Raw genomic sequence first — 27,247 nt, 5'->3', positions numbered from 1 at the left:
GGAGGACTGTACTGGAGGAGGACTGTGCTGGAGGAGGACTGTGTGGAGGAGGACTGTACTGGAGGAGGCTGTGTGGAGGAGGACTGTACTGGAGGAGGCTGTGTGGAGGAGGACTGTACTGGAGGAGGACTGTGTGGAGGAGGACTGTACTGGAGGAGGCTGTGTGGAGGAGGACTGTCCTGGAGGAGGACTGTGTGGAGGAGGCTGTGTGGAGGAGGCTTTGTGGAGGAGGACTGTACTGGAGGAGGACTGTGTGGAGGAGGACTGTACTGGAGGAGGACTGTGTGGAGGAGGCTGTGTGGAGGAGGCTGTGTGGAGGAGGACTGTGTGGAGGAGGACTGTACTGGAGGAGGACTGTGTGGAGGAGGACTGTGTGGAGGAGGACTGTACTGGAGGAGGACTGTACTGGAGGAGGGTGTGTGGAGGAGGACTGTGTGGAGGAGGACTGTGTGGAGGAGGACTGTACTGGAGGAGGACTGTACTGGAGGAGGCTGTGTGGAGGAGGACTGTACTGGAGGAGGACTGTACTGGAGTAGGACTGTACTGGAGGAGGCTGTGTGGAGGAGGACTGTGTGGAGGAGGCTGTGTGGAGGAGGCTGTGTGGAATGGGACTGTGTGGAGGAGGACTGTACTGGAGGAGGACTGTACTGGAGTAGGACTGTACTGGAGGAGGACTGTGTGGAGGAGGACTGTGTGGAGGAGGCTGTGTGGAGGAGGCTGTGTGGAATGGGACTGTGTGGAGGAGGACTGTGTGGAGGAGGACTGTGTGGAGGAGGACTGTGTGGAGGAGGACTGTGTGGAGGAGGACTGTACTGGAGGAGGCTGTGTGGAGGAGGACTGTGTGGAGGAGGACTGTGTGGAGGAGGACTGTGTGGAGGAGGACTGTGTGGAGGAGGACTGTACTGGAGGAGGCTGTGTGGAGGAGGACTGTGTGGAGGAGGACTGTGTGGAGGAGGACTGTGTGGAGGAGGACTGTGTGGAGGAGGACTGTACTGGAGGAGGCTGTGTGGAGGAGGACTGTGTGGAGGAGGACTGTGTGGAGGAGGACTGTGTGGAGGAGGACTGTACTGGAGGAGGACTGTGTGGAGGAGGACTGTGTGGAGGAGGATTGTGTGGAGGAGGCTGTGTGGAGGAGGCTGTGTGGAGGAGGACTGTGTGGAGGAGGACTGTGTGGAGGAGGACTGTGTGGAGGAGGACTGTGTGGAGGAGGACTGTGCTGGAGGAGGGTGTGTGGAGGAGGCTGTGTGGAGGAGGCTGTGTGGAGGAGGACTGTGTGGAGGAGGACTGTGTGGAGGAGGACTGTACTGGAGGAGGACTGTGTGGAGGAGGACTGTACTGGAGGAGGACTGTACTGGAGGAGGACTGTGTGGAGGAGGCTGTGTGGAGGAGGACTGTACTAGAGGAGGACTGTGTGGAGGAGGCTGTGTGGAGGAGGCTGTGTGGAGGAGGACTGTGTGGAGGAGGACTGTACTGGAGGAGGACTGTGTGGAGGAGGACTGTACTGGAGGAGGACTGTACTGGAGGAGGACTGTACTGGAGGAGGACTGTACTGGAGGAGGACTGTACTGGAGGAGGCTGTGTGGAGGAGGACTGTGTGGAGGAGGACTGTGTGGAGGAGGACTGTACTGGAGGAGGACTGTACTGGAGGAGGACTGTGTGGAGGAGGCTGTGTGGAGGAGGACTGTGTGGAGGAGGACTGTACTGGAGGAGGACTGTGTGGAGGAGGCTGTGTGGAGGAGGCTGTGTGGAGGAGGACTGTACTGGAGGAGGACTGTGTGGAGGAGGACTGTACTGGAGAAGGACTGTGTGGAGGAGGACTGTACTGGAGGAGGACTGTGTGGAGGAGGACTGTGTGGAGGAGGACTGTACTGGAGGAGGACTGTACTGGAGGAGGCTGTGTGGAGGAGGACTGTACTGGAGGAGGCTGTGTGGAGGAGGACTGTACTGGAGGAGGACTGTGTGGAGGAGGACTGTACTGGAGGAGGACTGTACTGGAGGAGGACTGTACTGGAGGAGGCTGTGTGGAGGAGGACTGTGTGGAGCAGGACTGTGTGGAGGAGGACTGTACTGGAGGAGGCTGTGTGGAGGAAGACTGTGTGGAGGAGGACTGTGTGGAGGAGGACTGTACTGGAGGAGGCTGTGTGGAGGAGGCTGTGTGGAGGAGGACTGTGTGGAGGAGGCTGTGTGGAGGAGGACTGTACTGGAGGAGGCTGTGTGGAGGAGGACTGTGTGGAGGAGGACTGTGCTGGAGGAGGACTGTACTGGAGGAGGACTGTGTGGAGGAGGACTGTACTGGAGGAGGCTGTGTGGAGGAGGACTGTACTGGAGGAGGCTGTGTGGAGGAGGACTGTACTGGAGGAGGACTGTGTGGAGGAGGACTGTACTGGAGGAGGCTGTGTGGAGGAGGACTGTGTGGAGGAGGACTGTGCTGGAGGAGGACTGTGTGGAGGAGGCTGTGTGGAGGAGGCTGTGTGGAGGAGGACTGTACTGGAGGAGGCTGTGTGGAGGAGGCTGTGTGGAGGAGGCTGTGTGGAGGAGGACTGTGTGGAGGAGGACTGTGCTGGAGGAGGACTGTACTGGAGGAGGCTGTGTGGAGGAGGCTGTGTGGAGGAGGCTGTGTGGAGGAGGACTGTGTGGAGGAGGCTGTGTGGAGGAGGCTGTGTGGAGGAGGACTGTACTGGAGGAGGCTGTGTGGAGGAGGACTGTGCTGGAGGAGGCTGTGTGGAGGAGGACTGTACTTGAGGAGGCTGTGTGGAGGAGGACTGTACTGGAGGAGGCTGTGTGGAGGAGGACTGTGTGGAGGAGGACTGTACTGGAGGAGGCTGTGTGGAGGAGGACTGTGCTGGAGGAGGCTGTGTGGAGGAGGACTGTACTGGAGGAGGCTGTGTGGAGGAGGACTGTACTGGAGGAGGCTGTGTGGAGGAGGACTGTACTGGAGGAGGCTGTGTGGAGGAGGACTGTACTGGAGGAGGCTGTGTGGAGGAGGCTGTGTGGAGGAGGCTGTGTGAAGGAGCAATGCACTAGAGGAAGCTTGTAAAGGAGGACTGTGCTATTTCAGGTCAAGTAAACCCTAGTGATGGGATAGCAGATTGAGGCACATACAACAGAGAGTGAACCAAAGACTCCGTTATGCAAAATCAAGGCCACATCTTAGATATTTATCAAGCAAGAATTATACATATTGTGAACCCTTATTGTTCAGTGAGCTTATGTTATAGGTGAAGCGTGAACATTTTATTCTTTGGTAACTTTTTCCACTTGTTACTATCTAAATTAATTACACAAAGGCCACCTGCAAATCTTTGTTTCAACTGGTGATAATATCAGCTCAGTGCTTCAAAAGACTATATTGTATTATGAATCTCAGAAACACATTACAGCATCTTACATCTGACTCCACTGGTAATAAAGATGAACCTGTGAGAAAGGAGTGTCTCTAAGTCCTTCCTTTGTACACTCCACTTTCCATGGAAACTCCAGAGCTGCAGCATAGCTAAGGAATTGCGGCATATGTTTTTGCATGGTTGACGTCACAGCGTTTCTGTCAAATTTGCACATTTGGGCCAATCAGATACAGAGACTGGCTTCTCTATGTGGCCTTCATTATGGAGCTGGTAATTGTGTGTGTGGCAATGTAACAATTATAAGAACAGCAGGTCATCTAGAAAGAGTGTTTCTGAGAGTCACCAAAACAAAACATTTTCTTTTTTCAAAAGCAGAAATATGGCCCTTTTAACAGTCACTGAGAAAGACACCAAATTTGACTACATGAAGCCATAGAGGCAGTGAAAACTATAACTCACATATGCATATAATATACACATGTATGTGCTTGTATGGATCCTGCAGAGCTGATACAGTAGAACATCCATTCTGTAGAATTTGTCTTTGCTATTTGGTTGATTCTGTTTCTAAAGCAGGCCACTCACACACTGCAGACTCACAATCATGAAAATAGTAAATGTACCTTACAGGAAAGCCACAATTAGAAGAGCAGAAGGAAACTTACTGGTTCTCCAGCAGGCCCTCTGTCTCCTGGGCTGCCAGGCAGTCCTTGTAAGCCCTGGACAAACAAAGGAAAAATTTGTAGAAGAGGTGGCATCTGAAAATGTTTTAGCTAGTTTACATACCTTGCCTTTGCTTGTGGGTTCTTTTCTCTGTATTCTTTAATTTTTTTTCTTTTTTGTCATAAAATATATATGATTTACCATAACCACAACTAAGAATATAATTCTTTAGCATTAAGTAGATCCACAATGTGTATCAACCATCCCCACCATCCATCTTCAGAACCTTTTCATCTTCCTGCTAATGATTCATTTATTGTTGTTGCCACTTTCCCCATTCCCTGTAACTACTTTTGTTTGTATGAATTTGACAGTCCAGGTAATTATTGAGACCATATGATACCTGTTCTTTTGTGTCTGGTTTATTTACTAGGTAGAAGGGTTCTTCCTTGTAGCATGGGTCAAAACATCCCTTTTAGAGTTGAATGATATTCCCATGGATGCACAAATCACGTTTTGTTTTTTCATCCATCAGGGAACACCGAGGTTGGCCCAGCTTTTGGCTATTGTGCACATGCTACTGTGAACATGGGCATGCAGTATCTGAGCCCTGGCTTTCCATTACTTTGGGCAAATACTAGAGGTAGAACTGATGGGCTGTATTTTAGTTCTACATAAGAGAAAACATAATGCTGTTCTTTCTTTAATTTTAAAGTTACATTTATTTATCTATCTATCTATCTATTTATTTATTGATTTATTTATTGTGGCTAAAGCTCTATTTCAGCTGTGAAAATCAGCTCTTCATTTGCTTCAGGCTCCTAAATTAATAGACAGGATCAATACAAAGACCTAGCTCTGCCTGCTCTGCTAACTGAAATGTGTGATGAAATTTCAGACCTTTAAATGTTGCCCACTCAGTTTGCTCTGTAAAACGTGTTTGGACTCAGAACCAACTTAGTATTTCCATTAATGTGGATTCTGCACCAAGGTTGTTTCACAAAACAAGAATACAATTTCCATGTTCTCAGTTTTTATTGAGGATTAAGAGGAAAGGCACAAATTGGCTTAAAATAAAACTTCTGATAAGGCTTTTCAGATGTTGTTAATGAGCAGAACTCACTACTCCATGACTCAGCAATCATGGGAACAAATGAGCATGGGAATAACAAAGAATGTTGTACTAAGTGCACAATAATCATCATAGTTCTTATAATTATGAAGGATTCATTTTTAAAATGTGTTATTATTATTATTATTATTTGTGTGTGTGTGTGTGTGTGTGTGTGTGTGTGTGTGTGTGTGTGTAAAACATGATGTGCAGATGCCTGTGGAGACCAGTAGAGGGCATTGGATCCCTGGGAGCTGAAATTATAGGAGGTTGTCAGCCACCCCATGTGGACGCTGATAATCAAACTCAGATCCTCTGGAAGAGCAAGAATTGCTCACAATCCCTGACCCATTTTTTAGTTCCTCCTACCCAGATATTCATTTTTAAATGTGGATAAACTGAGGCTCAAAAAGGTTGGTTGATTAATTTATATAAAGTTAAATCAGGCACTAAGTGGCAGAACCAGTATTTGACCAACAACCTGTCTAACTTCACCCATTCCATAAGAAGATATTGGCAGAGACACATGAGGATTTTCCCCTGAAGGCATCCTCTCTCCCAATGGCCTTTTTATGGTGATGAATTAAATCTAAAGTTTTATATTCATTGAAAGTTGCCTTAAAGATTAATAGTGAAATAAAAATATTTTACAAATCAAAGCTAGAATAATTCACCCTTAGCAGATTTTCCTAAAAGAAACTTAAAAGATATTTCATAGGCTCCAGGAAAATGGCAGCACATAGACATTCAAACCTTCAAGAATGAATGACAATCACTAGAAATGGCAAATGAGAAGATGGGTAGATAGCCTGTTCCCTCACACCAAGCTCTAAAGTATACCACTAATTTATATCAAAGCAAATGAAATGTTATTAATGTTCAGATACAAGCTTTGTTTACAATGAGGGATTCATAATACACATGGATGTAATACATAACATAACCACAGTATAAAGACAACGTGTTAATAAATTGTCCTATATGACTGTAAGTTTTTACACATGTATTCTATAACATAAATGCTTCCTTCCTGGTATTTTATGGGAAAAGTTTGCTGATCCTGGCCTAGAATAACTAAATTAACAATGAGTAAAAATTAAAAGTCAATAGGAAAGTTAAGATATAATTTTCAAGACAGAAAACATTGAACAAAACCAAGAAAAACAAAGCACAAAATAGATGTAAGTCTAGCATAGCAATTAGACTAAGCAGAAATGGACCAAATACTGTAATTAAAAGGCAGAGATTATTAGAATAAAAAAGCATGATCCAAATAGAATATGTTTATGTTAAATATCAAGATGCAGGTGGCTTAAAAGAAAATGGGTGAGAAGAACACATCAGATAAACTGCAAGCCTATGAAGGCCAGTGAGACTGATCCTCACATCAAATGAAGCCATTTCCAAAACAGTATTACCAGGAAAAAATAATCAAAGTTGAACAAAATTAGAATTTCAGACTACATGAAGGAAAATTAGAAAGAAACAAAGGGAAAAATCAGAGACATGCAAGATCAGAGAAATTTTTACACACCTATCTTAAGGATTGATAGGATGCCTTCATTAAAAATCCAGTAATGTATGAAATGTTGTCAGTTTTATGATTTAGATAGTCAAAAAACAGCCACCCAGGCTCCAGGACCCCACAAAGCCAATGATCATGGCCTTTCTTTCTGATTTTGACTTTTGGGACAGATCTATAGGTGGATGGAACAGTGGTGGTCCACAGACAAATACACCCTTCCCAGTTTTCAGGATTATTAGGGTATTGCACTGCTGAGTTCACTTAGGATTTGTTTTTTACCATTCTGACCATTTGAGTTCTTGGGGGGGGGGGGGTGGATCAGTGACAACGTACACTGATCCATGTACTTAGACCCTGGATCAATCTCTACCAAGAAGAAGAAAAAGGAGGAAGAATGGGAGGAGGAGGGAGAGGGAGGAGGAGGGGTAAGGGCTGGGGGATTTCAAGGAGGATTCTTTTACAGATCTTATTAGTCTCTTCATTTCATGGGTAAGAAAATATGCTCTAGACAGTCAACCTATTAAACCAAGGTTGTGCCATTTTTTAGGAGCATGCAAGAAAAGTTGTCTGACCTCTAATATTGTTGTGTTATAGAGTACTGCCTATTTTGACAGTATCTGAAGAGTAGAGACTGTAAGATTCCTCTGAAAGATAATGGAAATATTTGGAGCTTATTTAGCTTTTCCAGTGAAATGTTCCCTGCTTTCCTAAAACTCCTCTTCAGCTAAGGAGGAGTCAAGTAGGCAGAGAATTTCATAAACCTCAATAGATATTATAAACACATCATTTTTCTGTCCAAGGAAATATCCCATTTGTCTAAACTGGAAATGAAGATAAAATTCTAAGGAAGCTCAAAAATATACAGGATGAGTAATTCTATTTCTGTGAGCCTCACTTTTTTAAAATGATAGGAATGGACTTGAGCTCAGCCTTGCCTGCAATATTGCAAAGTAGTCCAAATCTACAGAAGCATCTTTATCACTGACACGATAATAAACCCCACATGATGAACATGAAGCCGCAGGGGTGTTCTTTGGGAATGCCTTCAGTTAATGGCACAAGGCCAAACACAGCTCTTTTTCAGGACAGTCATTTATTTTCTCTCGTTTAAATCTCTGGTGTTTTCGATTTGACCATTGTCAAATACATTGCTATTATGGAAGACAACAGGCAGGGGGCAGCAGATTTCAAATAGGAACAAGCCAAGGTTGTCCTCTGTGACAACCACCACCAGCCGAAACAAGGATGGCCTGGCCTTCTTTTTTTTAACTACTCAGCTACAATCCATTTGAATTATCAAATTATTTAAATTTAAACCATGATATATATTTGTATAACAAATCAAAGTGTCATTAACATTATGATTCATGTTCAAATGATTATTCATTAACATTATGATTCATTAACATTATGATTATGTTCAAATACTTACACACGTAAGCTGTGTGCTAATTTATGTAATTATTATATGTGTATATGTTTGTATATGAATTTTTTGATATTTCTCCCCTCTTTCACAATGACAATTACAGAAATTATTGATTCTCAGGGGTAAGGTGATAGAAAGCAGGGAAATATCCAACATTATAAAATACCGAAAGCTCCTACAGCAGTATAATAAGAAAGCAAGATGTGTGTGGCTCTGCACTCCAAAAGACAAAACAGCTCTTGAGGTAAGAACGAAGCTAGGTGAGCGGTCATAGAAGCTTCTGGTATATTCTCTTTATTACATCCTGGTGCAGTTACGTATCTTAGCATTTCATTTTCAAAGGGGTTTTAGAGAAAAAATCTAATCATGATGAGAATGAAATAAACATGACAATTATCACATCAGCTCAATTATTAATAACAATAACACATCGAAGACAAAAACTTACTGGTTTTCCTTGAACTCCCCTCTCCCCTGGGCTTCCAGTCTTACCCTACACACGGGGGAAAAATGCTTAGGTCATATAACTCCTTCTCAAAATAGTATAAGGAAGAAAGCAAAAGGCAAAGAGATAGAAAATGTTCATACTGAAGGAGACATGGTTTATTACTTACAGTAAGACCATGAAGCCCTCTTTTTCCTTGGTTTCCCTTTTCACCCTAACAAAATATCAATATCAGATGGATTGGTCAGAATTTGAGTCATGTTCTTACATGGTACCACCCAGAAATAAAGGCATCAAGCATGTAGCTCAATATTAAAATACATGACTGGTGTGCAGTGAAAATTATGCATTAGAAGGAAATACAGGCCATAATGGTTCTGCCAAATTTAACTGCACATGAAATGGAGAATCAGCAAGTACCTTGGCACCGTGTCCACCTTGATCCCCTGGGAGGCCATCTGGTCCTCTGGGTCCCTACAGGAAGAAGAAAATAACTCATTGTTAATTTGAAATTTTCCCTTTAAAATAATAATCAATTCCATGTTTTAAAGATGTTATGCCACATAGTAACTTAGATGAGTACAAAAATATCTACAAGAGTTGCTGGGGTATCTATAACCCCAGGTGATTTTTGCTCATTTTGTTATTTTTTTTATTACTCAGTAGTTCTCTGGGATTTATTCTTAAATGACTATAAGTTAACTTATAAGTGGCTGGGTTTTTTTTTGCCTAAACAGTCTTCTTAAGTTCCATTATTTTGGAATTGCCATTCTCTCTTGGCATTTTTAGAAAATGAACGTTCAGGACAATGTGCTTGCTATTGCCTACTGGACAGCAGTTACTGGAAGGCGGCAGGGGCATAGAATAGGCACAGAAAGGCCATTTAAGGGCAAATCTTTTCAATATTTACTCAATAGTTAGCTGTAGAGAAGAGCCAGTTGCTCTCATACACTGATAAGTCTCACTTTCTAAAGCATAACCATCTTGAAGGGCTTTATAAGGGACTCAATTCTATGTCCTCTACATGAGCACCTACTATAGAGAAGAGAGAGATGTGTGGATACACAATCACAAATTTCTTCTTTATGGAACCTGTGGAATGCAAAGTTAAAAAGAGTAAAGAATTCAAGGACCAAGAGGAGGAGTCCACAGGAGGCAGACCTGGTACATTTGTCCCAGGAATGGAGACGCCATCTGGAAGTGCAAGGTCAGCCTCGTGGGCTTGTGAGATGGACAGACAGCATGAAGAAGAGTGAAGATGCTTAAGGATGAGACTTAGCTGGGCCAGACTGAGTTGGCTGCACGGAGAGAAGTATTAAGAAAGCAAGGCAGTTGGTGATGGGAAGCAGAAGGTTTCTGTACAGAGCAATTATACAATCTCCCATCAAGTGCTGAGTGGAAGGGCCTCGTGTTGGCTCCATGCCTTCTTCCATGTCTTAGCAAGGTCCAGAATTTTATTATCAAAAGCTGTTTGCTACAACAGGCCTCTCCAGGCTGGTCTCCTGAGCTTCCTAGACTCCCAGGCACACTCAACAGTTTGGAGCACTCCCACCCACGAGGATCTGTTGCTCCACTCTCCTGTTAAAGTGAAAGCTTATGCAACTACTCATTTGTATAATGTTTTACATTAACATACTCTTATGCAGGAATGTCTCGCAGTGATTATTATTGTTGTTATTATTACGATGCTGGTGCTGAACTCTAGCCTCTAGCATAAACAGGCAGTTCAGTGAACTACTGCTGTCCCCCTCCCTTTTTTACATTTACTATTTCATCTACCAAGAGATATTTCTGTGCTCACAGTGATAAAGATAACCATGTATAGTATAAGAAAAGTCTTAAGTCAGGAGATCACATTAAGGTCACAGAGCCAAAGGTTGCCATGTGAAGGTTTGAAAACACTGTTCTAAGGAAGACTGGGACTCTCTGTGCTTCAGGCAAGAGTGAGCTAATGAGCTAAAGGCTTAGCCTGGCAACATAGTAGATTTCCCTCTGGTGGTGGACACATCCCACTGGCTAATGCACATTCCGCATCTGACTCCTAAGACAAAATAAACTTCAGGACAAGGCCCTAGATGCATGTCGTTATAACAGGCACATAATTTGGCATGACAGTTAAAAAGTAACAGCTTGAAAGTGTCTCATGGGTCTCTTAAGAGCATTTTCTGGGTGAAAGCATGCCACAAAAACAGAATACCCAGACTTTTCTCCATGCCATTGGGAATGTCAAAGCTGTCCATGGTAGCTGGGAGAGGGCTCTCAAAGTCAGAGTGAAAGTTGAATACCTCAACTCCATTAAAGAAAAGCACATTTCATGTTTGAGTTAGCCATCACTCATGAGTGATGCATAAGGTGTTGGGTCCGCTACTTTATATAAATATTAAAATTAAAAGAAGAAACCACAATCAACTAAAACATTAACATATATTAATGTTAGGTTTACTTAGGAAGACTTTTATGAGACCCCTAAATCCATTTCTATGACTGCTGAGATAAGTTATGATAGACTGAGTGTCCATGAATGAAGGAAATAGCCATATTCACAGGACAGATGGACTCAATGTATTTATGTTCCTGAAGCAAGATCTGGATCTTGGTATGACCCCTATTAATTTTTAAGTCACTCACATGCCTAACTAATGATGCCGAGCAGTCTTTTTCTGGCCCTTGCTTTACACAGCTGGAACCAAGTGGTCCACTGAACAAGATTAACACTATCAGGACTTTTGAGGAAAATGTTTCTGCTATAAATTTTTTTTAAAGAGTAGACGAGAAAACTATCTCTTGAGATGCTTCAGCTATTGCCTAGCACTGAGCTTAAAAACAAACTACTGAAAGTGACTTCACCTTAAAGGGATAAGCAGTTCCTTGAAGGGGCCAACTTGCAGAATGTTTATGACCATACAGGTTTCACTTTTCTAGAGAAAAGCTTAAGATGTTGCATGTTTCTAATACAGTTATCCCTCCACCCCATCTTGGTATTATGTAGCTTGGTCTCAATACCAAATTCTCCAGCTGCATGCCTCTCATACCACTGCTCTAGAGAAAGAGTGTGTAAATTAAGGGATCTTGTGATCAAAGACTTAATTCATGCCCAGGTGAGTAGGTGGGATCTGCTTTGCCTGCATTACTTTCCTTGCTGAGCAGCTGGACACAGAAGGAAGTACTGGGCAGATATCAAGAATTCTTTTTATCACTTATCCTCTAAGGGTATGGGGAAGGCAATGGTTCAGCCTGTGCTCAATTTTACTTGCCCATCAGGCCAAGCTACCATCATCAGGACTAAAGTAGCAAATGTGTTAGCTTACATCATCTATACAAATGAAAGGATTTTGTGAACTGCATAAAATGCTTTAGTATATCAAATCACTTCACTTCACTTAGCTGTTCTCCAGCTAAACATACCAGCTAGCAAAAGGTTAAGCTGAGTAATGTTTTAAATATAAAGGGTATTTATATAATAATTTAGTGTATTTATGACTACCTTTTAATGGAATCATGCTGTTTTTTGCAGCTATGTAAGAGGCATGATTATACAATTGTCCTACTGAAAGTTACAGAAATTTTCATGATATTATACTCAGCTTACTTTTCAGATGTTGGCATTGTGGCCTCCTTGATTTATTTTTCCTTCCCCTTGGTGGATTTTAGTACTCCGTGGTATTTCACAGTTTCTAGACCATAAGTCACAAAATTGGAAAGTCCACTGTGGTCTGAAACCTGAGGACTAGTTGACATAGAGTCCTCTGGGTTTAGTTAAGTATTATATAAACCATAAGAAATCAGCGAAGGTTGGGTAGATATATGGTGGGTTGTCAGTAGGCAGAATCTCCCAGGAGTGGTCCTACCAATGATGGTATTTGTATGACCATTCGAGAACAGTATAAATCCCAGACCAAATAGGAAGAGTGAATGAGTATTATGATCACTCTGTACGGGCTCAGAACACGTGTACGTAAGAGTGGAGTTTCCATTCAGGGTCCTGTTACACAAAGGAATGACAGGTGTGCTACAAGAATTGATTCCCTTAGCTTTTGGGGTGTACCACAGTGTGGACCCAAGATCTTGAGCCAGACACTTTTCTCACTTACCTCAATAGGCTGGAACAATTTTATGTGTGTGTGTGTGTGTGTGTGTGTGTGTGTGTGTGTGTGTGTGTGTGTGTGTGTGTATGTGTATGTGTGTGTGCAGTGTCTGTGGAAGCCAGAAGAGGACATTGGATCCCCTGGAGCTGGAGGTACAGGCAGTTGTGAGCTGGTTGACAAATACAACTCAGGTTCTCATGATTGAGCAGCAAGTTCTCTTAACCAATGAACAATCTCTCCATCCCCATTCAGTTACATTTTATTGTATAAAGTCTACTAACTTCCTATAATATTCTCCTAGTGAAGAAAGACATCCTCCTCCCCTAACAATAGTTCCTTTTTGTAAAAATTATTGAGTGACATGGTTTAAAATTGCATGGCTCCAAAAAAGGAACTATTGTAAATTGTATACGGAAAATGATGTAAAAACTTGTAGATGTGAGAGCTGAGGACAAAGTGACAAACCAGGAAAGCAGGAAGCTGCACATGGTCAGAGTGAAGTTAGAAAAACTGCAGAGCAAAAGAACTTGTCATAGGATTTATGAGATCATTCAAATGGTTCGGCATGTACCATGGTTAGGGACGTGAATTTGCCAGAGAGTCGACGAGACCTAAATCACTCAACTAACAAAAGGTTCAGATCATCCACCTGCCACAAACTGTTTGAGCTTCGCAACTGTGACTCACACTAGAAAAAAACCACATTTGACCTCACCAAAAATTGAGTCCTGGCTGGGTGTAAACAGCAAAATGACAGTTAGAGTACAAATCACTTTTCTCCTAGTTTTAAATTCATTTAAGCTAAAATGGTTCAACCATCATGGATGTTTGTAGACTGTAAATCTGAAAGCCAGGAAGGAAAAGAGTTTTTCATAAAATAAATGAGACAAAAGACAAAGTACTTTCTTCAATCCCCACCTACCACACGTGACATAACATCAAAGCCGTTCTCGAACTGGGACTTCACAACACTCTTTCTCAATTTTACAACAGGGAAGCTCCAGTGATTTTTATCTTTATTATTTTTTAATGTTTAAACATCATTGTTAGTTAGAGATCATGCTTTTGGAATCAAAAAATCTGTTCACTAGCTCTAAAATTTAAGCCAAGTGAAGTTCAACACATGAAATGCAACTCTTAAAGCCACACATTCAGAGGAGGAGAAGTATCCTCTACTATTCCATATGGCATCAAATAAACAGTCAAAGCTTGAATGCTGGTTGAGACATTCTTCTGTGTCTCTACAGCTTCAAGCATGATGTCTATGATATGGTGCTGTGTCTTCTTAAGGAGGCTCTGAGTATTAAACTAGACAATATACATGTGACAGGCACACAAGTGGTTGCTCGACACATACATAAAAAGAGTTAATGCTTAAGAGATGACTTGGGAGATAAATATCCTCTACACATATTTCTGCATATTAACTGTTAGACCATAACAATTAAAATACCTTTGATCTACAACTGATAAATACTAATTCATCCCATGTATCTCCATTCTATTTCTTGTTTTATTTTATTATCATCTTTCATGACATATAAATCTGTTGTGAATATAAATGTAATTTATTTAAAAATCTTCACATTTATTATGGAAGGAGAGGTTGGGGATTAAAAAAAGAATTCTATATGATATTGTAGCATGTAAAAATAAAAATGAAGAAGTATAATTTTATATGTACAAAGTATTAGTTATAATGTCAGTTACTACAGGTAATTGAAATGTTGAGCTAATTCTATTAATAATAGAATAAAAACAGCAAAAAAAACCCCTGACAACATGTTAGCATGATTCCAGAAGGTGTAGAGCAGGTTTTCCCCGAACACATCCACATGAGGTGACTCTTTTGAGGTTAACATACTTTTGTGTTACTTACTCTTTGTCCTTTAGGACCCAGACTCCCAGGTGCTCCTCTTGCCCCAGCAAGACCCTACATGATGAAGATAAAAAACTCAGATATCAAAATTCATAGCATTGTTATCAGAGTAGTAGTTATACCTTTCTTATGTGATACATTTTTTTAAATGAAGAATTTTTAAAATGATATTCATTAGTTGCCCTAGAAATAAACTTTAATTAATCAATACCATGCATCTCTCCCTAATGTTCTGCTTTTAAAATATTTCACCTTTTGGAAAAATGTCATTTCCGTCCGTATGAGATGGATTGGAAGGGTTAGCTATTCACTGGACAAGCAGTGTTCAGGAGGAATGCAGGACAGCAATGGAGGAAGGAGAGGGCACTTTGCCAGTCAAACCAGTTTACTATGCCTGGTCCACCAAAGAAGCAATGGCTATTACTGTTACAATTTCCTTGTTATTTTTAAAGGTATCTATTATAATCCCATGTATAAAATTTGTGTATTTTCTGAGTCTATGAAAAATGTCATAAATGATTTTAAATTAATATATCAAAAGTAGCTTATAATGGAAGTTAAGTTTCTTTTCTTTTTTTCTTTTTCTTTTTCTTTCTTTTTTTTTTTTTTTTTTTTTGGTTTTTCGAGACAGGGTTTCTCTGTGTAGCTTTGTGCCTTTCCTGGATCTCGCTCTGTAGACCAGGCTGGCCTCGAACTCACAAAGATCCACCTGCCTCTGCCTCCCGAGTGCTGGGATTAAAGGCGTGCGCCACCACCGCCCGGCTGAAGTTAAGTTTCATTTTAAAGTTAAGTTTAATTATATATTAAGTCTCCTATTATTAGAAAATAGCACATTGTTGTGGCTATAAATATAAACTTTAGAAGGCAATGCTTGAAAATATGATCATTTAGCCAAACAACAAGAGTAGGCTCCTCATGAGATCTTCACAGCTGTGGCCTTTTGACCAGGTTCACAAGAGCAGACATGAAATCCCTCCTGTGCAGCGAGCCTCAGATGCAATCATAAAGCAGTTGGTGGTCCCATAACCACCACACCACGACTGCACCAGTGGGTACAGTTTGCCGGGAGCATGCAAAGCCTAGAGCTGGTTAAGACCTTCGATTCTTCTCTCCACCAGCAACCCACATAGCCCCTTCTCACACTATGAAAGCTCTCCAGTAGGGACCTTCCTGGTCAATTTGAGATTGATTGTTCTATGTCCACTATGCAGTCCACGTGCATCGTGCATCGTGTCTTCAGCTATCAGGTCTTTCCTCTTTGTGAGTAACGTGAGCAATAGTAAATCCCTGGGTGGTTTTGGGGACTCCCTGACCAAACACTCATAGAGAGGCACCCTGATCCTGGCACTGATCTCTTCATTTAACAGCCTATGTCTTCTGTTTAGTTATGAACTTTAGGTAGAAGAAAATGGACCGAATTTTAGGATCAAGTCTACTCATTCTTTTATATGAGTGAAGAGGTTGACAAGAGATTGCTGTAGTCTTTCTTGCTTTAGAAGTTAATATGTCTATGAATGTACTAGAAAACCAGCGTACATTTTAGACTGGAAGCTTCATGAAGCACAATATCAATGATTTCTGTAATGAAAACTTCTGCCCTGACACCACTGAGACTAAACTTCTTCAGACTCATGTTAACACAACTGTCAAATCGTGTAAGCCAAGGTTCTCTCCTTCGGAGCAAGATTTAATTATCTTTCTGAAAACAACATATGGAATATATTTAAAGCTCACATTTTACTTACCAAGGCACATTTCCTATGAATTTTAACTGTTTGTTTGAGAATATTTGCAAATTTTAAGAAAAGCATGTTAAAACATCTGCTTGTGTTTTGTTAATTCCTCTGATCTCAGCTGTATTTTGATTACTGATTCTATTTTCTTATAAATGAAGATTATATATTTATAAAATAGTATGTATTTATACATACATATATATGTATGTATGTATATTAGTTTAGGCTAGAGAACTGAAATTGGTTACTAAACATAGTAGGGGTAAGGAATTCAAAATATTGAGAAATATTTTGGAATGCTCATACAGTTTGGGAGACAAGCAATCTCCACTACCTTATACACAACTGATTTTACATGAGACCCCAAAGACAGTACAACAAAAGAAATGGACTTAAATTAAAGTGGACATTCAAGAAAGGGTCACAGAGTTTGTTCTATACTTACAGGTAATCCCAGTGGGCCTATGGGTCCTGGAGCCCCAGGAGGACCTGGGTAGCCCTATGATTTAAGTGAAATATGAAAGACATAAAATCAATTATTTTCCTTTCAGAGAAAAAAGCCAGCAAATTACAAATAGTAACAAAAACAACAGCTTGATAAGACCATCCTTTCCTACCTGCTATACTTGAAGCCTGGGAAATATTCTACAGCAGACCATAAAAGTTAAAGATGTATTTACACAGAAGATGCACATTTGTTTATTATGTCCTTGCTTGGAAAAGAAAGTCACTAGGTGGCACTACGTGTTACAGTACCAGGAAGATGCCTTTGTTTCCTCCTTCTGTAGGTGATGGTATCTTACATGTGACAATGCTCAGTGATGCGTAGTATGGATTACAAACTTTTGAGAGAAGTTAGGGAATTCCACAACTAAGGAAGGTGGACACAATTAGGCCATCAACTTTTAGAAAAAACAAATGCATTGTGGTACTAGTTCTGAAGATGCCTTAGGAAGTAAAGATTCTTGAATTTGATTGATTTTATATAGATGCTAGGTTTTCTGTCTGTCCCAACTAGAAACTGCTAAAAATAATCTTGTGGCACTCTTCTGATTGTGCAGAAATTAAAAATAAAGAGTGAGAGGCAGAATGAGTTTGTAGCTTGTGTTATGTGCCACAAGACATTTTTTATATGTTTTCTGAAATGAAGTCCTAAAACAGATAATAATCATCCCTTTAACTTCATATAACACTCACAGACTATTTAAAAAACTAAAAAAAACCCAGGTATAAAACCTTCCAGTTGTCATTATCTTGAAGATATAAGAGAATAAGATAACTTTTTGGTGCTTAAACTCTTAAGTGCTAAAAAACCAACCTCATGGCCAAAACTGGTAGAAGAGTTGTTGAGGATATATGTAATATGAACTTTATTTGCACATGAACATGAAGAATTTTAATTGAATTTTCTTTTTAATCCAGTATGGCTAATTTATAATCATTTAATTATTCTCCCATAAGTATAAAATAATTTTACTAAGGCAGCTTATTTTTATGATTTTTTTATGGATTTGATACCATAGAACACCATTCTAGGATATAAAATGCTAAAAAGGAAAGTTCATTGGAAACATTACAAAAATAACATTTTCACTTGAATTCCAGTCAAGGTGGGTCTACTCCTAGAAGTCCTTGACCTACGTGCGTTGGAAACAAAGTTTTTAGATCATTGAACTCTTACCATGACACCCTTTTCCCCCTGGGGACCAAGTGGGCCTGGACTTCCACGCTCTCCCTTTTAAAACAAAAAAGAGAAAAGAAGAAGAAACACTGAGTAATGTTATTGATGATTGATTTGAAGCTAGAAAGAGAAACCACCAAAACCACAATTTATATGCATATCTCATCTTCATTTTAATATCTTTGAAACTTACAAAGTTTGCATTTTTAAACTTACAGCTGCAAATCTTCTAATATAATAGCTCTCTTGTTTGAAATCTTATTAAAATGAAGATAGAAATTATAGATAAACAAGATCTCCTAAGAAGCATGTAGCTTGCTAAAGTTTTATAAATGAGAATCTTTTGATTTTTATAGGAGACTATAGAGCATGAAACTCCTGAAAACATCAAGTCTATTGAAAAATGAGCTTTTTCTCTAGAACAATTGACGAAATTACTTCCGTGGTCTATGGGTCTTAGTGAAGAGCTGTAGATCTTATTCTGGAGAGTTGTGGGACTCAAGCCTTCAATAGAAAGTTAAGGCTAAATGTAGTCATATTAAAATTCCATGCATTGTCAAAATCTTAACTTATTGAATAATAACCATATCAGAATAAAAAAAGACAATTAAAATTTAATTATTTCTGTGTTTTTGTTATATTACTAAGGAAATCATTATGCATATATTAAGAACTCATATTATATGACAGGAGATACATTTACAAAGTTAAACTTATATTCTACTCTCAAATAACTATAAATTTGTTACTAGCAGAGATGAAATAATTAGAGGAAAATCGAATTGCAAACTGTGCATGACCTTTTCTCACTCCAGGAAGGGAGGAAATCAGGAAGGAATAGAGAGATGTAGAGGAACTTGCTAAGAGGAGGAAAAATTAATAGAGTCCAGCAGTTTGTCTATGAATAAGAGTCTGGGATGGAAGAGAATATACTAGATGAGGTGAGCAGTGAGGCTGAACATAGGAAGAGGTGTTTAATAAGTGAGTTGGAGGAGAGAGAAGAGTAATCTGGAAGCTTAGTTTTCTGATTTAAATCCGCTTTCCATGGGAAGAGTTATGGATTATTTCTTCTGATCATGCTTCTGCACTGTTCACTTCGTATTTGCTTTTCAGATTACATCTTTACAACCAGAAGGATATCCTGCCCTTTACAGATTAGAAACAAACATATAGTCATATTTTAACATATTTAGGAGATTTAGCACAGGAAATGTATTTTTGAATAAATTTGCCTTTTACCAGCATATATTAATTGTACAAAGTAATAATTTTTATGATTACATTTCCAAAATGCACGTAGCATGCCTTGACCATGTTCTTGCACTTTCTTACTATTTCTTGTGTTTCATGCCCCCTTTTCTTACTAAATCCCACACTTGAGAGAAACCATGTAATTGTGATCCTTTCAAGCCTGGCTTATTTCTCTTAACATGATGATCTCCATTCCCAGTGACTTGCGAATGATATAATTTCATTCTTTTTTATGTCTATTTGGGGTTCTAAATGTCTCTTGGATGCACACATATTTCCCTATATTCAGAATACTTTTCTGCACAGTTTGAGCAAGTAGATTTCTTGTGCCTGTAGTTCACAGTTCAGTTCCTTAACTACATTGAGCACTTTTAGTTTCCATTTCACGAAAGTTCTTGAAAGTCATGGTCATTCATGGTAATGATTGCTTTTCTTTTCTTTTCTGTCTGAATTCAGTCATTCCTTATTCATACCTTCAGTCTGTGAAAGCTTTTTTTCTGCTTATTTTAATTTAATGGTTATGTATTTTATAGTTTAAAATTTTGATTTACGGTGCTCTTCATTTCCAAAATTCCTATATTTCCCCCACCCCAGAATGTATTTATTTACTAAATTTTTCTTCCTTGTTATTAAACTTCTGCTCTACTCTTGAATTGACTTCCTTCCCCCATTTGTCTGTTTGTTTGACTCTCCTTTGAGGTCACTGGTCACTTTTAAAAGTAAACAACTTTTGAATGCTTTGCGTAGCATTTCAACCACTTCATTATTTTTGGATTCAGTTTTTGAGGAGTTGCTAACTTTTGTGAGAGTCATATTGCCTTGTCTACCCATTTTTATTGTGTTTCTATGTAAATATTTTTGCCTGTTTTGGGATATCCCTTAGGTTTAATGTTAAAGTCTTCTTAGTGGGGATTTTATCTTGAGCTTTCAATCTCCACCAGAGGAGAGGAAGCAGAGCACAACAAAACAACTCAAAACAAACCAGATATTTAAATGCATCAAAAAAAGAACCAACTAGAAGTAGCAGCTGTATTTCCTTAAGGAAAGAAAAGAAAAGAGCTAAGATACTTACAGAATAAGGTAAGAATTGAAAAGTTTTTCATGATGAGATTATTAATGATTAAGTCATAAAATGAAAGTGAGCAGTAAGAAAAAACCAGAATAAGCAACAAAGGAAAAGGAGAAAATGCATGTGTTGACAGCAGAAGAAAAAGTATTAATGGTAAACAAAGTAAGAGGGCAAAACCAAATACTCAGAGAGAAAACAAAACCAATCACTATTTCCTCCTTGCTGAGGAGGCAGAAGATGAAGACGCTCTGCTCTCTCCTAGACTCATCCTTTTGCAGTTTACTTGGTATTGGGAACAGGAGGGTATTGCATAGTGTTCTTTCTATAGTTCAAACAGATGAGCTACAGCAGCTCAAACAAGGCTATTTGCAGGCTGAGCCCCATCAGACTTTTTCACTTGGTTTGATGGCTACTGTGACCATGGTTAGGTTGAATTACTGCCAGCATACAGGCTCAGTAATACAGGAAAGTAGGACCCTCCTTCAAGTTGGGCGCCATTTGAGCCTGTGGGCCTGGTTGGATGGTCCCTTGTGCCAAAGGCCTGCTATTCGTCACAAGTATGGGAAATGCCCAAGCAGCTTCTATGCTTTAACCAAACGTTTCTTGGACTCTGATACTTTGTTGGAGATGTGTGGACACACGGAAAAGTGCTTAGCTCATCCTCTAGTCCCCTACCAGTATGATGCTTATAATCAATCAACATAAAATGCCATATGGAAGATTGAAGCTAGCCAAGAGTTCTTAATATAAAGCAAAATAACAATAGGAATTACCTTTTCACCAATGCTTCCGGCTGTCCCTACTTCTCCAGGTAAACCAACAGGTCCCTTGTTAAAAAAAAATAACAGAAAGTATGTATACATTACATTGATATTGTAGCATCCTGGTTTTAAACTGCCTATAATTACTGTTTCTATCTACTTCATCTAAATTTCTTTTGGGGAGGAATTCTTTGCAGATTTGGTATATACCCTATGATTTCACATAGAATAAGTGATCAATCAGTTAGAAATACCTAAATGAAAACTTAATGCATAACAGACACTTCATTGGGAGACAATTAGTCTCTGTCCTTATGAAACTAATAATCAACAGGATGTTATAAATATATCTGCAACTGTCATATCTGCTTGGTGTGGCTATATTATCATAAAATCATTTTTTTTTGTTTTTTTCAAGACAGGGTTTCTCTGTGTAGCTTTGCACCTTTCCTGGAACTCATTTTGTAGACCAGGCTGGCCTCGAACTCACAGAGATCTGCCTGGCTCTGCCTCCGGAGTGCTGGGGTTAAAGGTGTGCGCCACCACCGCCCGGCCTTGTAAAATCATTTTTTGTGACTACCTTCTTTGAAAGTACCTTAATATCCATTCATGTCCCTTTGTCCAATTATACAAGGATTTGATGTCTATTCTGAGCGGCACTAGTTGCTGAGGTTAAGACAGATTCAGGCCCTGTCTTGTCATAGTTAGCTTCAGCTATCAGTTTGACACAATCCACAGTCACTTGGGCAGAGAGAACCTCAACTGAGGAATTATCTCCACCAGCGTGGCCTCTGGGCATATCTCTGGGGGTATTTTCTTTATTGTTAATTGATGTAGTATGAGGGGTGGGCCTGGGTTGTATAAGAAAGTGATCTGAGCAAGCCCAAAAAACCAAGCCAGCAAGCAAACATTCCTCCATGGTTACTGCTTCAAGCTCCTGCCTTGGCTTCCTTTGCTGATGGGACCCAAACCTGTATATTAAATAAGCTCTATCCTTCCAAATTGCTTTTGGTCATGGTGCTTAGTACAGTAAAAGAAATCAAACTAGGAACAGTTGATGAATCAAAACATCTTGTAACACAGAAGGAAAACCATTAACAGCTGTAAGTTATGATATAAGCTCATAAAGGAAATAATTATGATGCTGGAGAATGAAAGAGAAAGCATTTCAGCAAGAAGAGTCTGGAAAGGGATGAAGCAGACATTTAATCTGTAGCCTGAATAGGAAGAGGTAATCCAGCAACATTGGGAAGAAGGGAGGCAGGGATTCTAGGCTAGTATCCAGCCTGAGTAAGGAATACAGTTGTGAGGACAAATGGAAGAAGGCCACCAGCAGTGTTGTTTTGAATGAACATGACTTGCGTTCTCTTTGTGTCTGTATTTGCGCATATTTATTATTCTTTCTTTAATGAATATAGGGAGAAAAAAGAGCAACATAGAGTAAGCATAGGAACATATCCCCATTATTTCTTAAATTGCAAGGAAGTAGTAACTTTCTACCTTCACTTAAGGACAGATGAAAATTTTCAATAGCTACCAAGTATAGATCCTGCCTAGATAGCATTTTATATAATATATATATTTACAAATATAAAGCAGTGAACCATGACCAGTTGGTGACTGAGCAGAAACTATCTTAGTATGGTTTTATCCACGCAGGTCCATAGTCCTATCTGTTTCAGTATCGATTGGCTGGCTGTTACATGATCCTGAATACAATAACATGTATTGGGCATTTGTGCATGTGAGCATGATTTTATCATCACAGCCACCGACTTTGGTAGTGTTAACGGGATTCTCCTTTGACAGATGCAGTAGAGAAGTTAAGCAGAGGAGTTTAAACAGTATGGGAAAGCTTAGGTGAACACCAAGTGCTTAAAATATGACTATTCCAATAGGCGTCTACTCTGTTTTATTTTGAAAATTTTATTTTTATGTTCTTCAACATGTGATTTTTTTTTTTGTCTTTTCTATTTAGATCTTTAATCTGTCTGGAGTCTCATTGTCACAAGACTTAAGCTGTGGCGGAGATTGCGCTTCTGTCCATGTAGTGACTCAGTCCTCACACAACTTACATGTACATACATATGCACCTTATATACATATATAAATATATAAAATGCTGTTGTCCTCTATTGATTTGTGGTACCATATTTAGGCATAGCTTATTTCTCACGTTTCTATTCTATTCCGTTGCTATTTTTCCCTTTTATAAATTTCTCTCACTCATTTTTTTTTCAAATGCTTCTTCTATATCTGTGTTTGTCTGTCCTCACAACATGAGTAAGCTCAGAGAAGTTTAAGTCAGTCCTAACATCTGAAACACATGGGCTTTAAATCCATTTGCTCTTTAAGTGTGTATTACTATCTAATAGGAAATCACCCACACATTTGGCAATATAGGTGAATCCATTTTGATTTGAAACCTATCAAGTTTCATTAAATTTAACATGCCATTGATGTGCTTATATTTTATATTTCTAAAAGGAAAAAATTCCAATAAGCAAATGAAATTTGTCAGTGAATTTAGGAAATATCCCATTTTCAAATGTTAATATGTGAAAAAAAGCATGCTAGGTTGCATTAATCAAAATGTCCACTGCTTATTTCTGTAGCACAATTACACTTCCCTGTGCTGTCTCTGTTAATCTTGCCATGGATCTCATAGTGCTTCAGCACGGGAAGAGCATTATCGTCCATCCTCCTGATACTAGGCTTCTCTGTGTAGCTTATTTAGAACACAGAGAAGAGGTGAGGACATGACATTTGTCAAACTGCTTTTTAGAGGCCACAAACTAACCATGATTCAAAGAGACTCTTTGTGAGCTTGGGCCCCAGAATCCAGATGGCTTGGAACCCACACAGGCAGCTCCAGTGGTTAGGGAGCAAGTGAGAAAGAAACCTTTGCTATTGCTGGCCACTGATATTCTGAAGCTGTGTTGTAATGCAGCAAAATTGAGCTATTCTGACAAAGTCAGTAAGATACAGTACTTGTTTACATGAGAAGCAAGTAGATAACCCCACTGCTTTCCAGTGCCTGTGAAGACAGTCCCAGGGGAGTGGGGGAACTACTTCAATTAAAAAGCCTGACTGTCTTAATCACTAGAAACATAAGCAACAAAAACTCTTCATCACCTTACAACACTCCATTTTGTGTTTATTTTGATCCAGTGGCTAATATTTTCCCCAAAATACAATGAATTAAAGTACGCATTGACATTAAATTGGAAAACTTGAATCTAGCTCAGATTGTTTATGTAAAAAACTGTGTTTCAGAAATGGTTGTAATTACCAAACCAATGCAGCATACACACTACTAACAACAAGAGAATTACCATCCACAGTAACAATAAAATGAACAAGAAGAGGATAGTAATGAAGAGTATTTGGAGGTGAGAAGAGAAAACAAAATAAAGACTTATATTGGAGGAGAGCTGGGAACACACAAAGAAAGCCAAGGAGCAAAGTTTTAAGGGAAGAAAAGACAATATTGTTAAGGAAGAACTTTGAGAGAGCAATGAGATTTGGCAGCGTAGGGTCAATGGTAACCTCTAAGAATGACTTCAGTAGCTCCTGCATATTTAGACATGACTGTTAAAGGGTTAACAGTACCCCTATGAAGAAAGCATAGACAACAGCTTAGGTAGCCAACTCTCTTAAGAAATTTGACAGGAGAAAGGAGACAGAATTACTATTGGAGACCATGGTTTGCAAAATTATTCTATTGAGAACAGGAGTTCTGCTCTGCCAGCCAAGTAAAAGAAAGTTCATCTACAAGAGAAGTACACTGTTGAACAAAAAGCAATTATATTTATGATATATTTTCCCTCTGTTTCACAGAATGATTATTTTTAAAAACAACCTGATATGGGAGCCTAATCCATCATAAGTGGTTGGGACCAATACATCTGTAATAGTAAGGCAATGCTGGCAGGCTTAATCTTGCCCCATGGGCTGTCTCCTAGCCAGCTCCCCTTCTCTAGCCAGCCTCCTTGTACTGGAAATTCTTAGCAAGCCATAAAACTCATGCTGGGAAGTGTGTATCAGCCAATGACTCCTATATGCATCTCTTCATATTATTATTATTATTATTATTATTATTATTATTATTATTATTATTATTATTACAAACACTTTCCAAAAGGAAGATCACAGTGCCCTGACTTGTTTTCATATTCATCTATGAAACAGGCACCTCTATACAAGTGAGATCTATGACAAGATACAACTCAGAACCAGGAACAAATATATTTTCAATTTTCAAGTGCTCAAAGGCTAATTGGGTATATGTGGCCATAGTTGCAATTCTTTTAAATTGACGACCAATAAATAAATAGAAAATGAAAGATTCTTTGGTTTGTTCCTTTCTATTCATTCTTTTTCATCAAAAAAAGATTCTGGGAAAACTGGATATCCACAATCAGAACGGTGAAAATAGATCCCTGTCTCACATTCTGTACAAAATTCATCGCCAAATGGATTAAAGGAAGGCCTCCATGTGAGACCTGAAACTTGGAAACAGTTACAGGAAAAAGTAGGGGAAACACTTCAGGGAACAGGCACGGACAAAGACCTGAACAGGACCTAGGTGCTCAGGAGATAATTGAGCCACAGACAAATGGAAACTCCTGAAACTAAATGTTTCTGCACAGCAAGGGAGATGGCTAACCAAGTGAAGATTTGGCTTACAGAAAGAGAAAATGTTTATGAGGGATGCGCTCCATCTTTACAGCTTTCATATTGTTGACTTAGTTCTCACATCACATAATCTCCCTAAAGTAAGTGGCTTAAAATAAGAAATTATAGGATGGTTATGGCTTCCATCAGCATCTCTGGCTCAGAACTCTGATGTAATTGCAATCAGAATGAGACAGTGAATTTATACCTCTTATGACCCAAACACACACTGTCATGTCAGCTATTATCACATTCATTAACAGTGTGTAAGTCCACCCTACATTCATTCTTATTCTCTCTCTCTCTCTCTCTCTCTCTCTCTCTCTCTCTCTCTCTCTCTCTCTCTCTCTCTCCTTCTCTCTTACGTGCCCACGTGCATACATGCATAGAGGCCAAGGAAATGGTCTACTTCTGTTCATGTCTGTTTTATTTCTTTAAGACAGGTTCACTCACGGAGGCTCGGCTGGCCGCCTGGTGAGCTCCTAGCACTGCTGTCTCTGCCCCCCAATGCTGAGGTCACAGGCATACATCGCCATGCTGAGGTTTTTATTTTCACCTGGGTGCCAGGGATTTGAACTCAGGTCCTTCTGCTTTCACAGCAAGTACCCCTCCCCCCTAAGCCCTCGCCTCTGCTTCAAGGTCATCCTCTAGCCCCAAAGAAGGAAATTAGAACCCTCTTCTCTGAGGGAATAACAGCAAAGGATTTATAATATTTTTTTTTTTTTGTTTTTTCGAGGCAGGGTTTCTCTGTGTAGCTTTGCGCCTTTCCTGGAACTCACTTGGTAGCCCAGGCTGGCCTCGAACTCACAGAGATCCGCCCGGCTCTGCCTCCCGAGTGCTGGGATTAAAGGCGTGCGCCACCACTGCCCGGCCCTATAATATATTTTTAATCAGTCATTATGACTAAATTCTATTGTTGGCTAGTTCTGGTATTGTATTAAAACTTTGATTCCTACTAATTATTTACTTTCTGTAGTTTTTTTAAGTTGCATACTTCTCTAGGAACTTCTAAATAATTGTCAAAAGCATGAACACATTTCTATATATGAGATGTGTAAAATTTCAGTAATTAAAAGTACCATACTAATCAATTTAGAATTAATGAACACCAAGGTCATGCAGATAACAGAAACTGCCAAGAGATAAAATGGTAGGGAATTCCACAGCAAAATCAGGAGTGAGAACACATGATGTTTGCCTGTCTTTGACATTTTCCCTGGAACACGGCCATGCCTACTTACTTATCAACCCTCCATGCTGCTTTTTCATGATGTAAGTAGATCTAGTGTAAAACGGACCAGATGGCTCACACAGCTTAAATCCATTCTGTTGTGTATTTACTGGAATACAAAACAGTTGTGGAAGCCATCTTCTTCACCTTTAGGAATTACCAACAACATATGCCTATTGGCAAAGAATGCTCCTCAGTTCTTTTGTAGGCACTGATTTACATCTACCACACAGTGAGGAGCATGGCAGAATCTTCAGCTAGAACACACTCTGCTTAGGAGCTAAAGATTCATGTAATAATTGAAAACATTTCACTTTTTTGCAAAATGGGGTATGTAATGGTTTATTTAAAGATTTTGTT

The 27,247-nt window shown here is 39.8% G+C and overlaps 1 protein-coding gene and 1 long non-coding RNA gene across 2 annotated transcripts in view; one reads left to right on the top strand and one right to left on the bottom strand.

Moving 5' to 3' along the window:
- The window catches only part of Col24a1 (collagen type XXIV alpha 1 chain), a 271,849-nt gene that overhangs the window by 109,070 nt on the left and 135,532 nt on the right, over positions 1–27,247 (bottom strand). The window contains 8 exon segments of the mRNA XM_052731052.1: positions 4,010–4,063; positions 8,521–8,565; positions 8,687–8,731; positions 8,938–8,991; positions 14,482–14,535; positions 16,663–16,716; positions 17,899–17,952; positions 20,992–21,045. Coding sequence (XP_052587012.1) covers positions 4,010–4,063; positions 8,521–8,565; positions 8,687–8,731; positions 8,938–8,991; positions 14,482–14,535; positions 16,663–16,716; positions 17,899–17,952; positions 20,992–21,045 — 414 coding nt within the window.
- Positions 1–27,247, top strand: part of LOC128105751 (uncharacterized) — a 95,320-nt gene that overhangs the window by 20,702 nt on the left and 47,371 nt on the right. The window lies entirely within an intron of this gene.

Source organism: Peromyscus californicus, unplaced genomic scaffold, assembly GCF_007827085.1.
Source record: "Peromyscus californicus insignis strain IS unplaced genomic scaffold, ASM782708v3 Scaffold_9__1_contigs__length_137607984, whole genome shotgun sequence".
Lineage (NCBI taxonomy): Eukaryota > Metazoa > Chordata > Mammalia > Rodentia > Cricetidae > Peromyscus > Peromyscus californicus.
The sequence above is the reverse complement of the archived record's forward strand: the minus strand, read 5'-3'. Positions and strand labels throughout refer to the sequence as shown.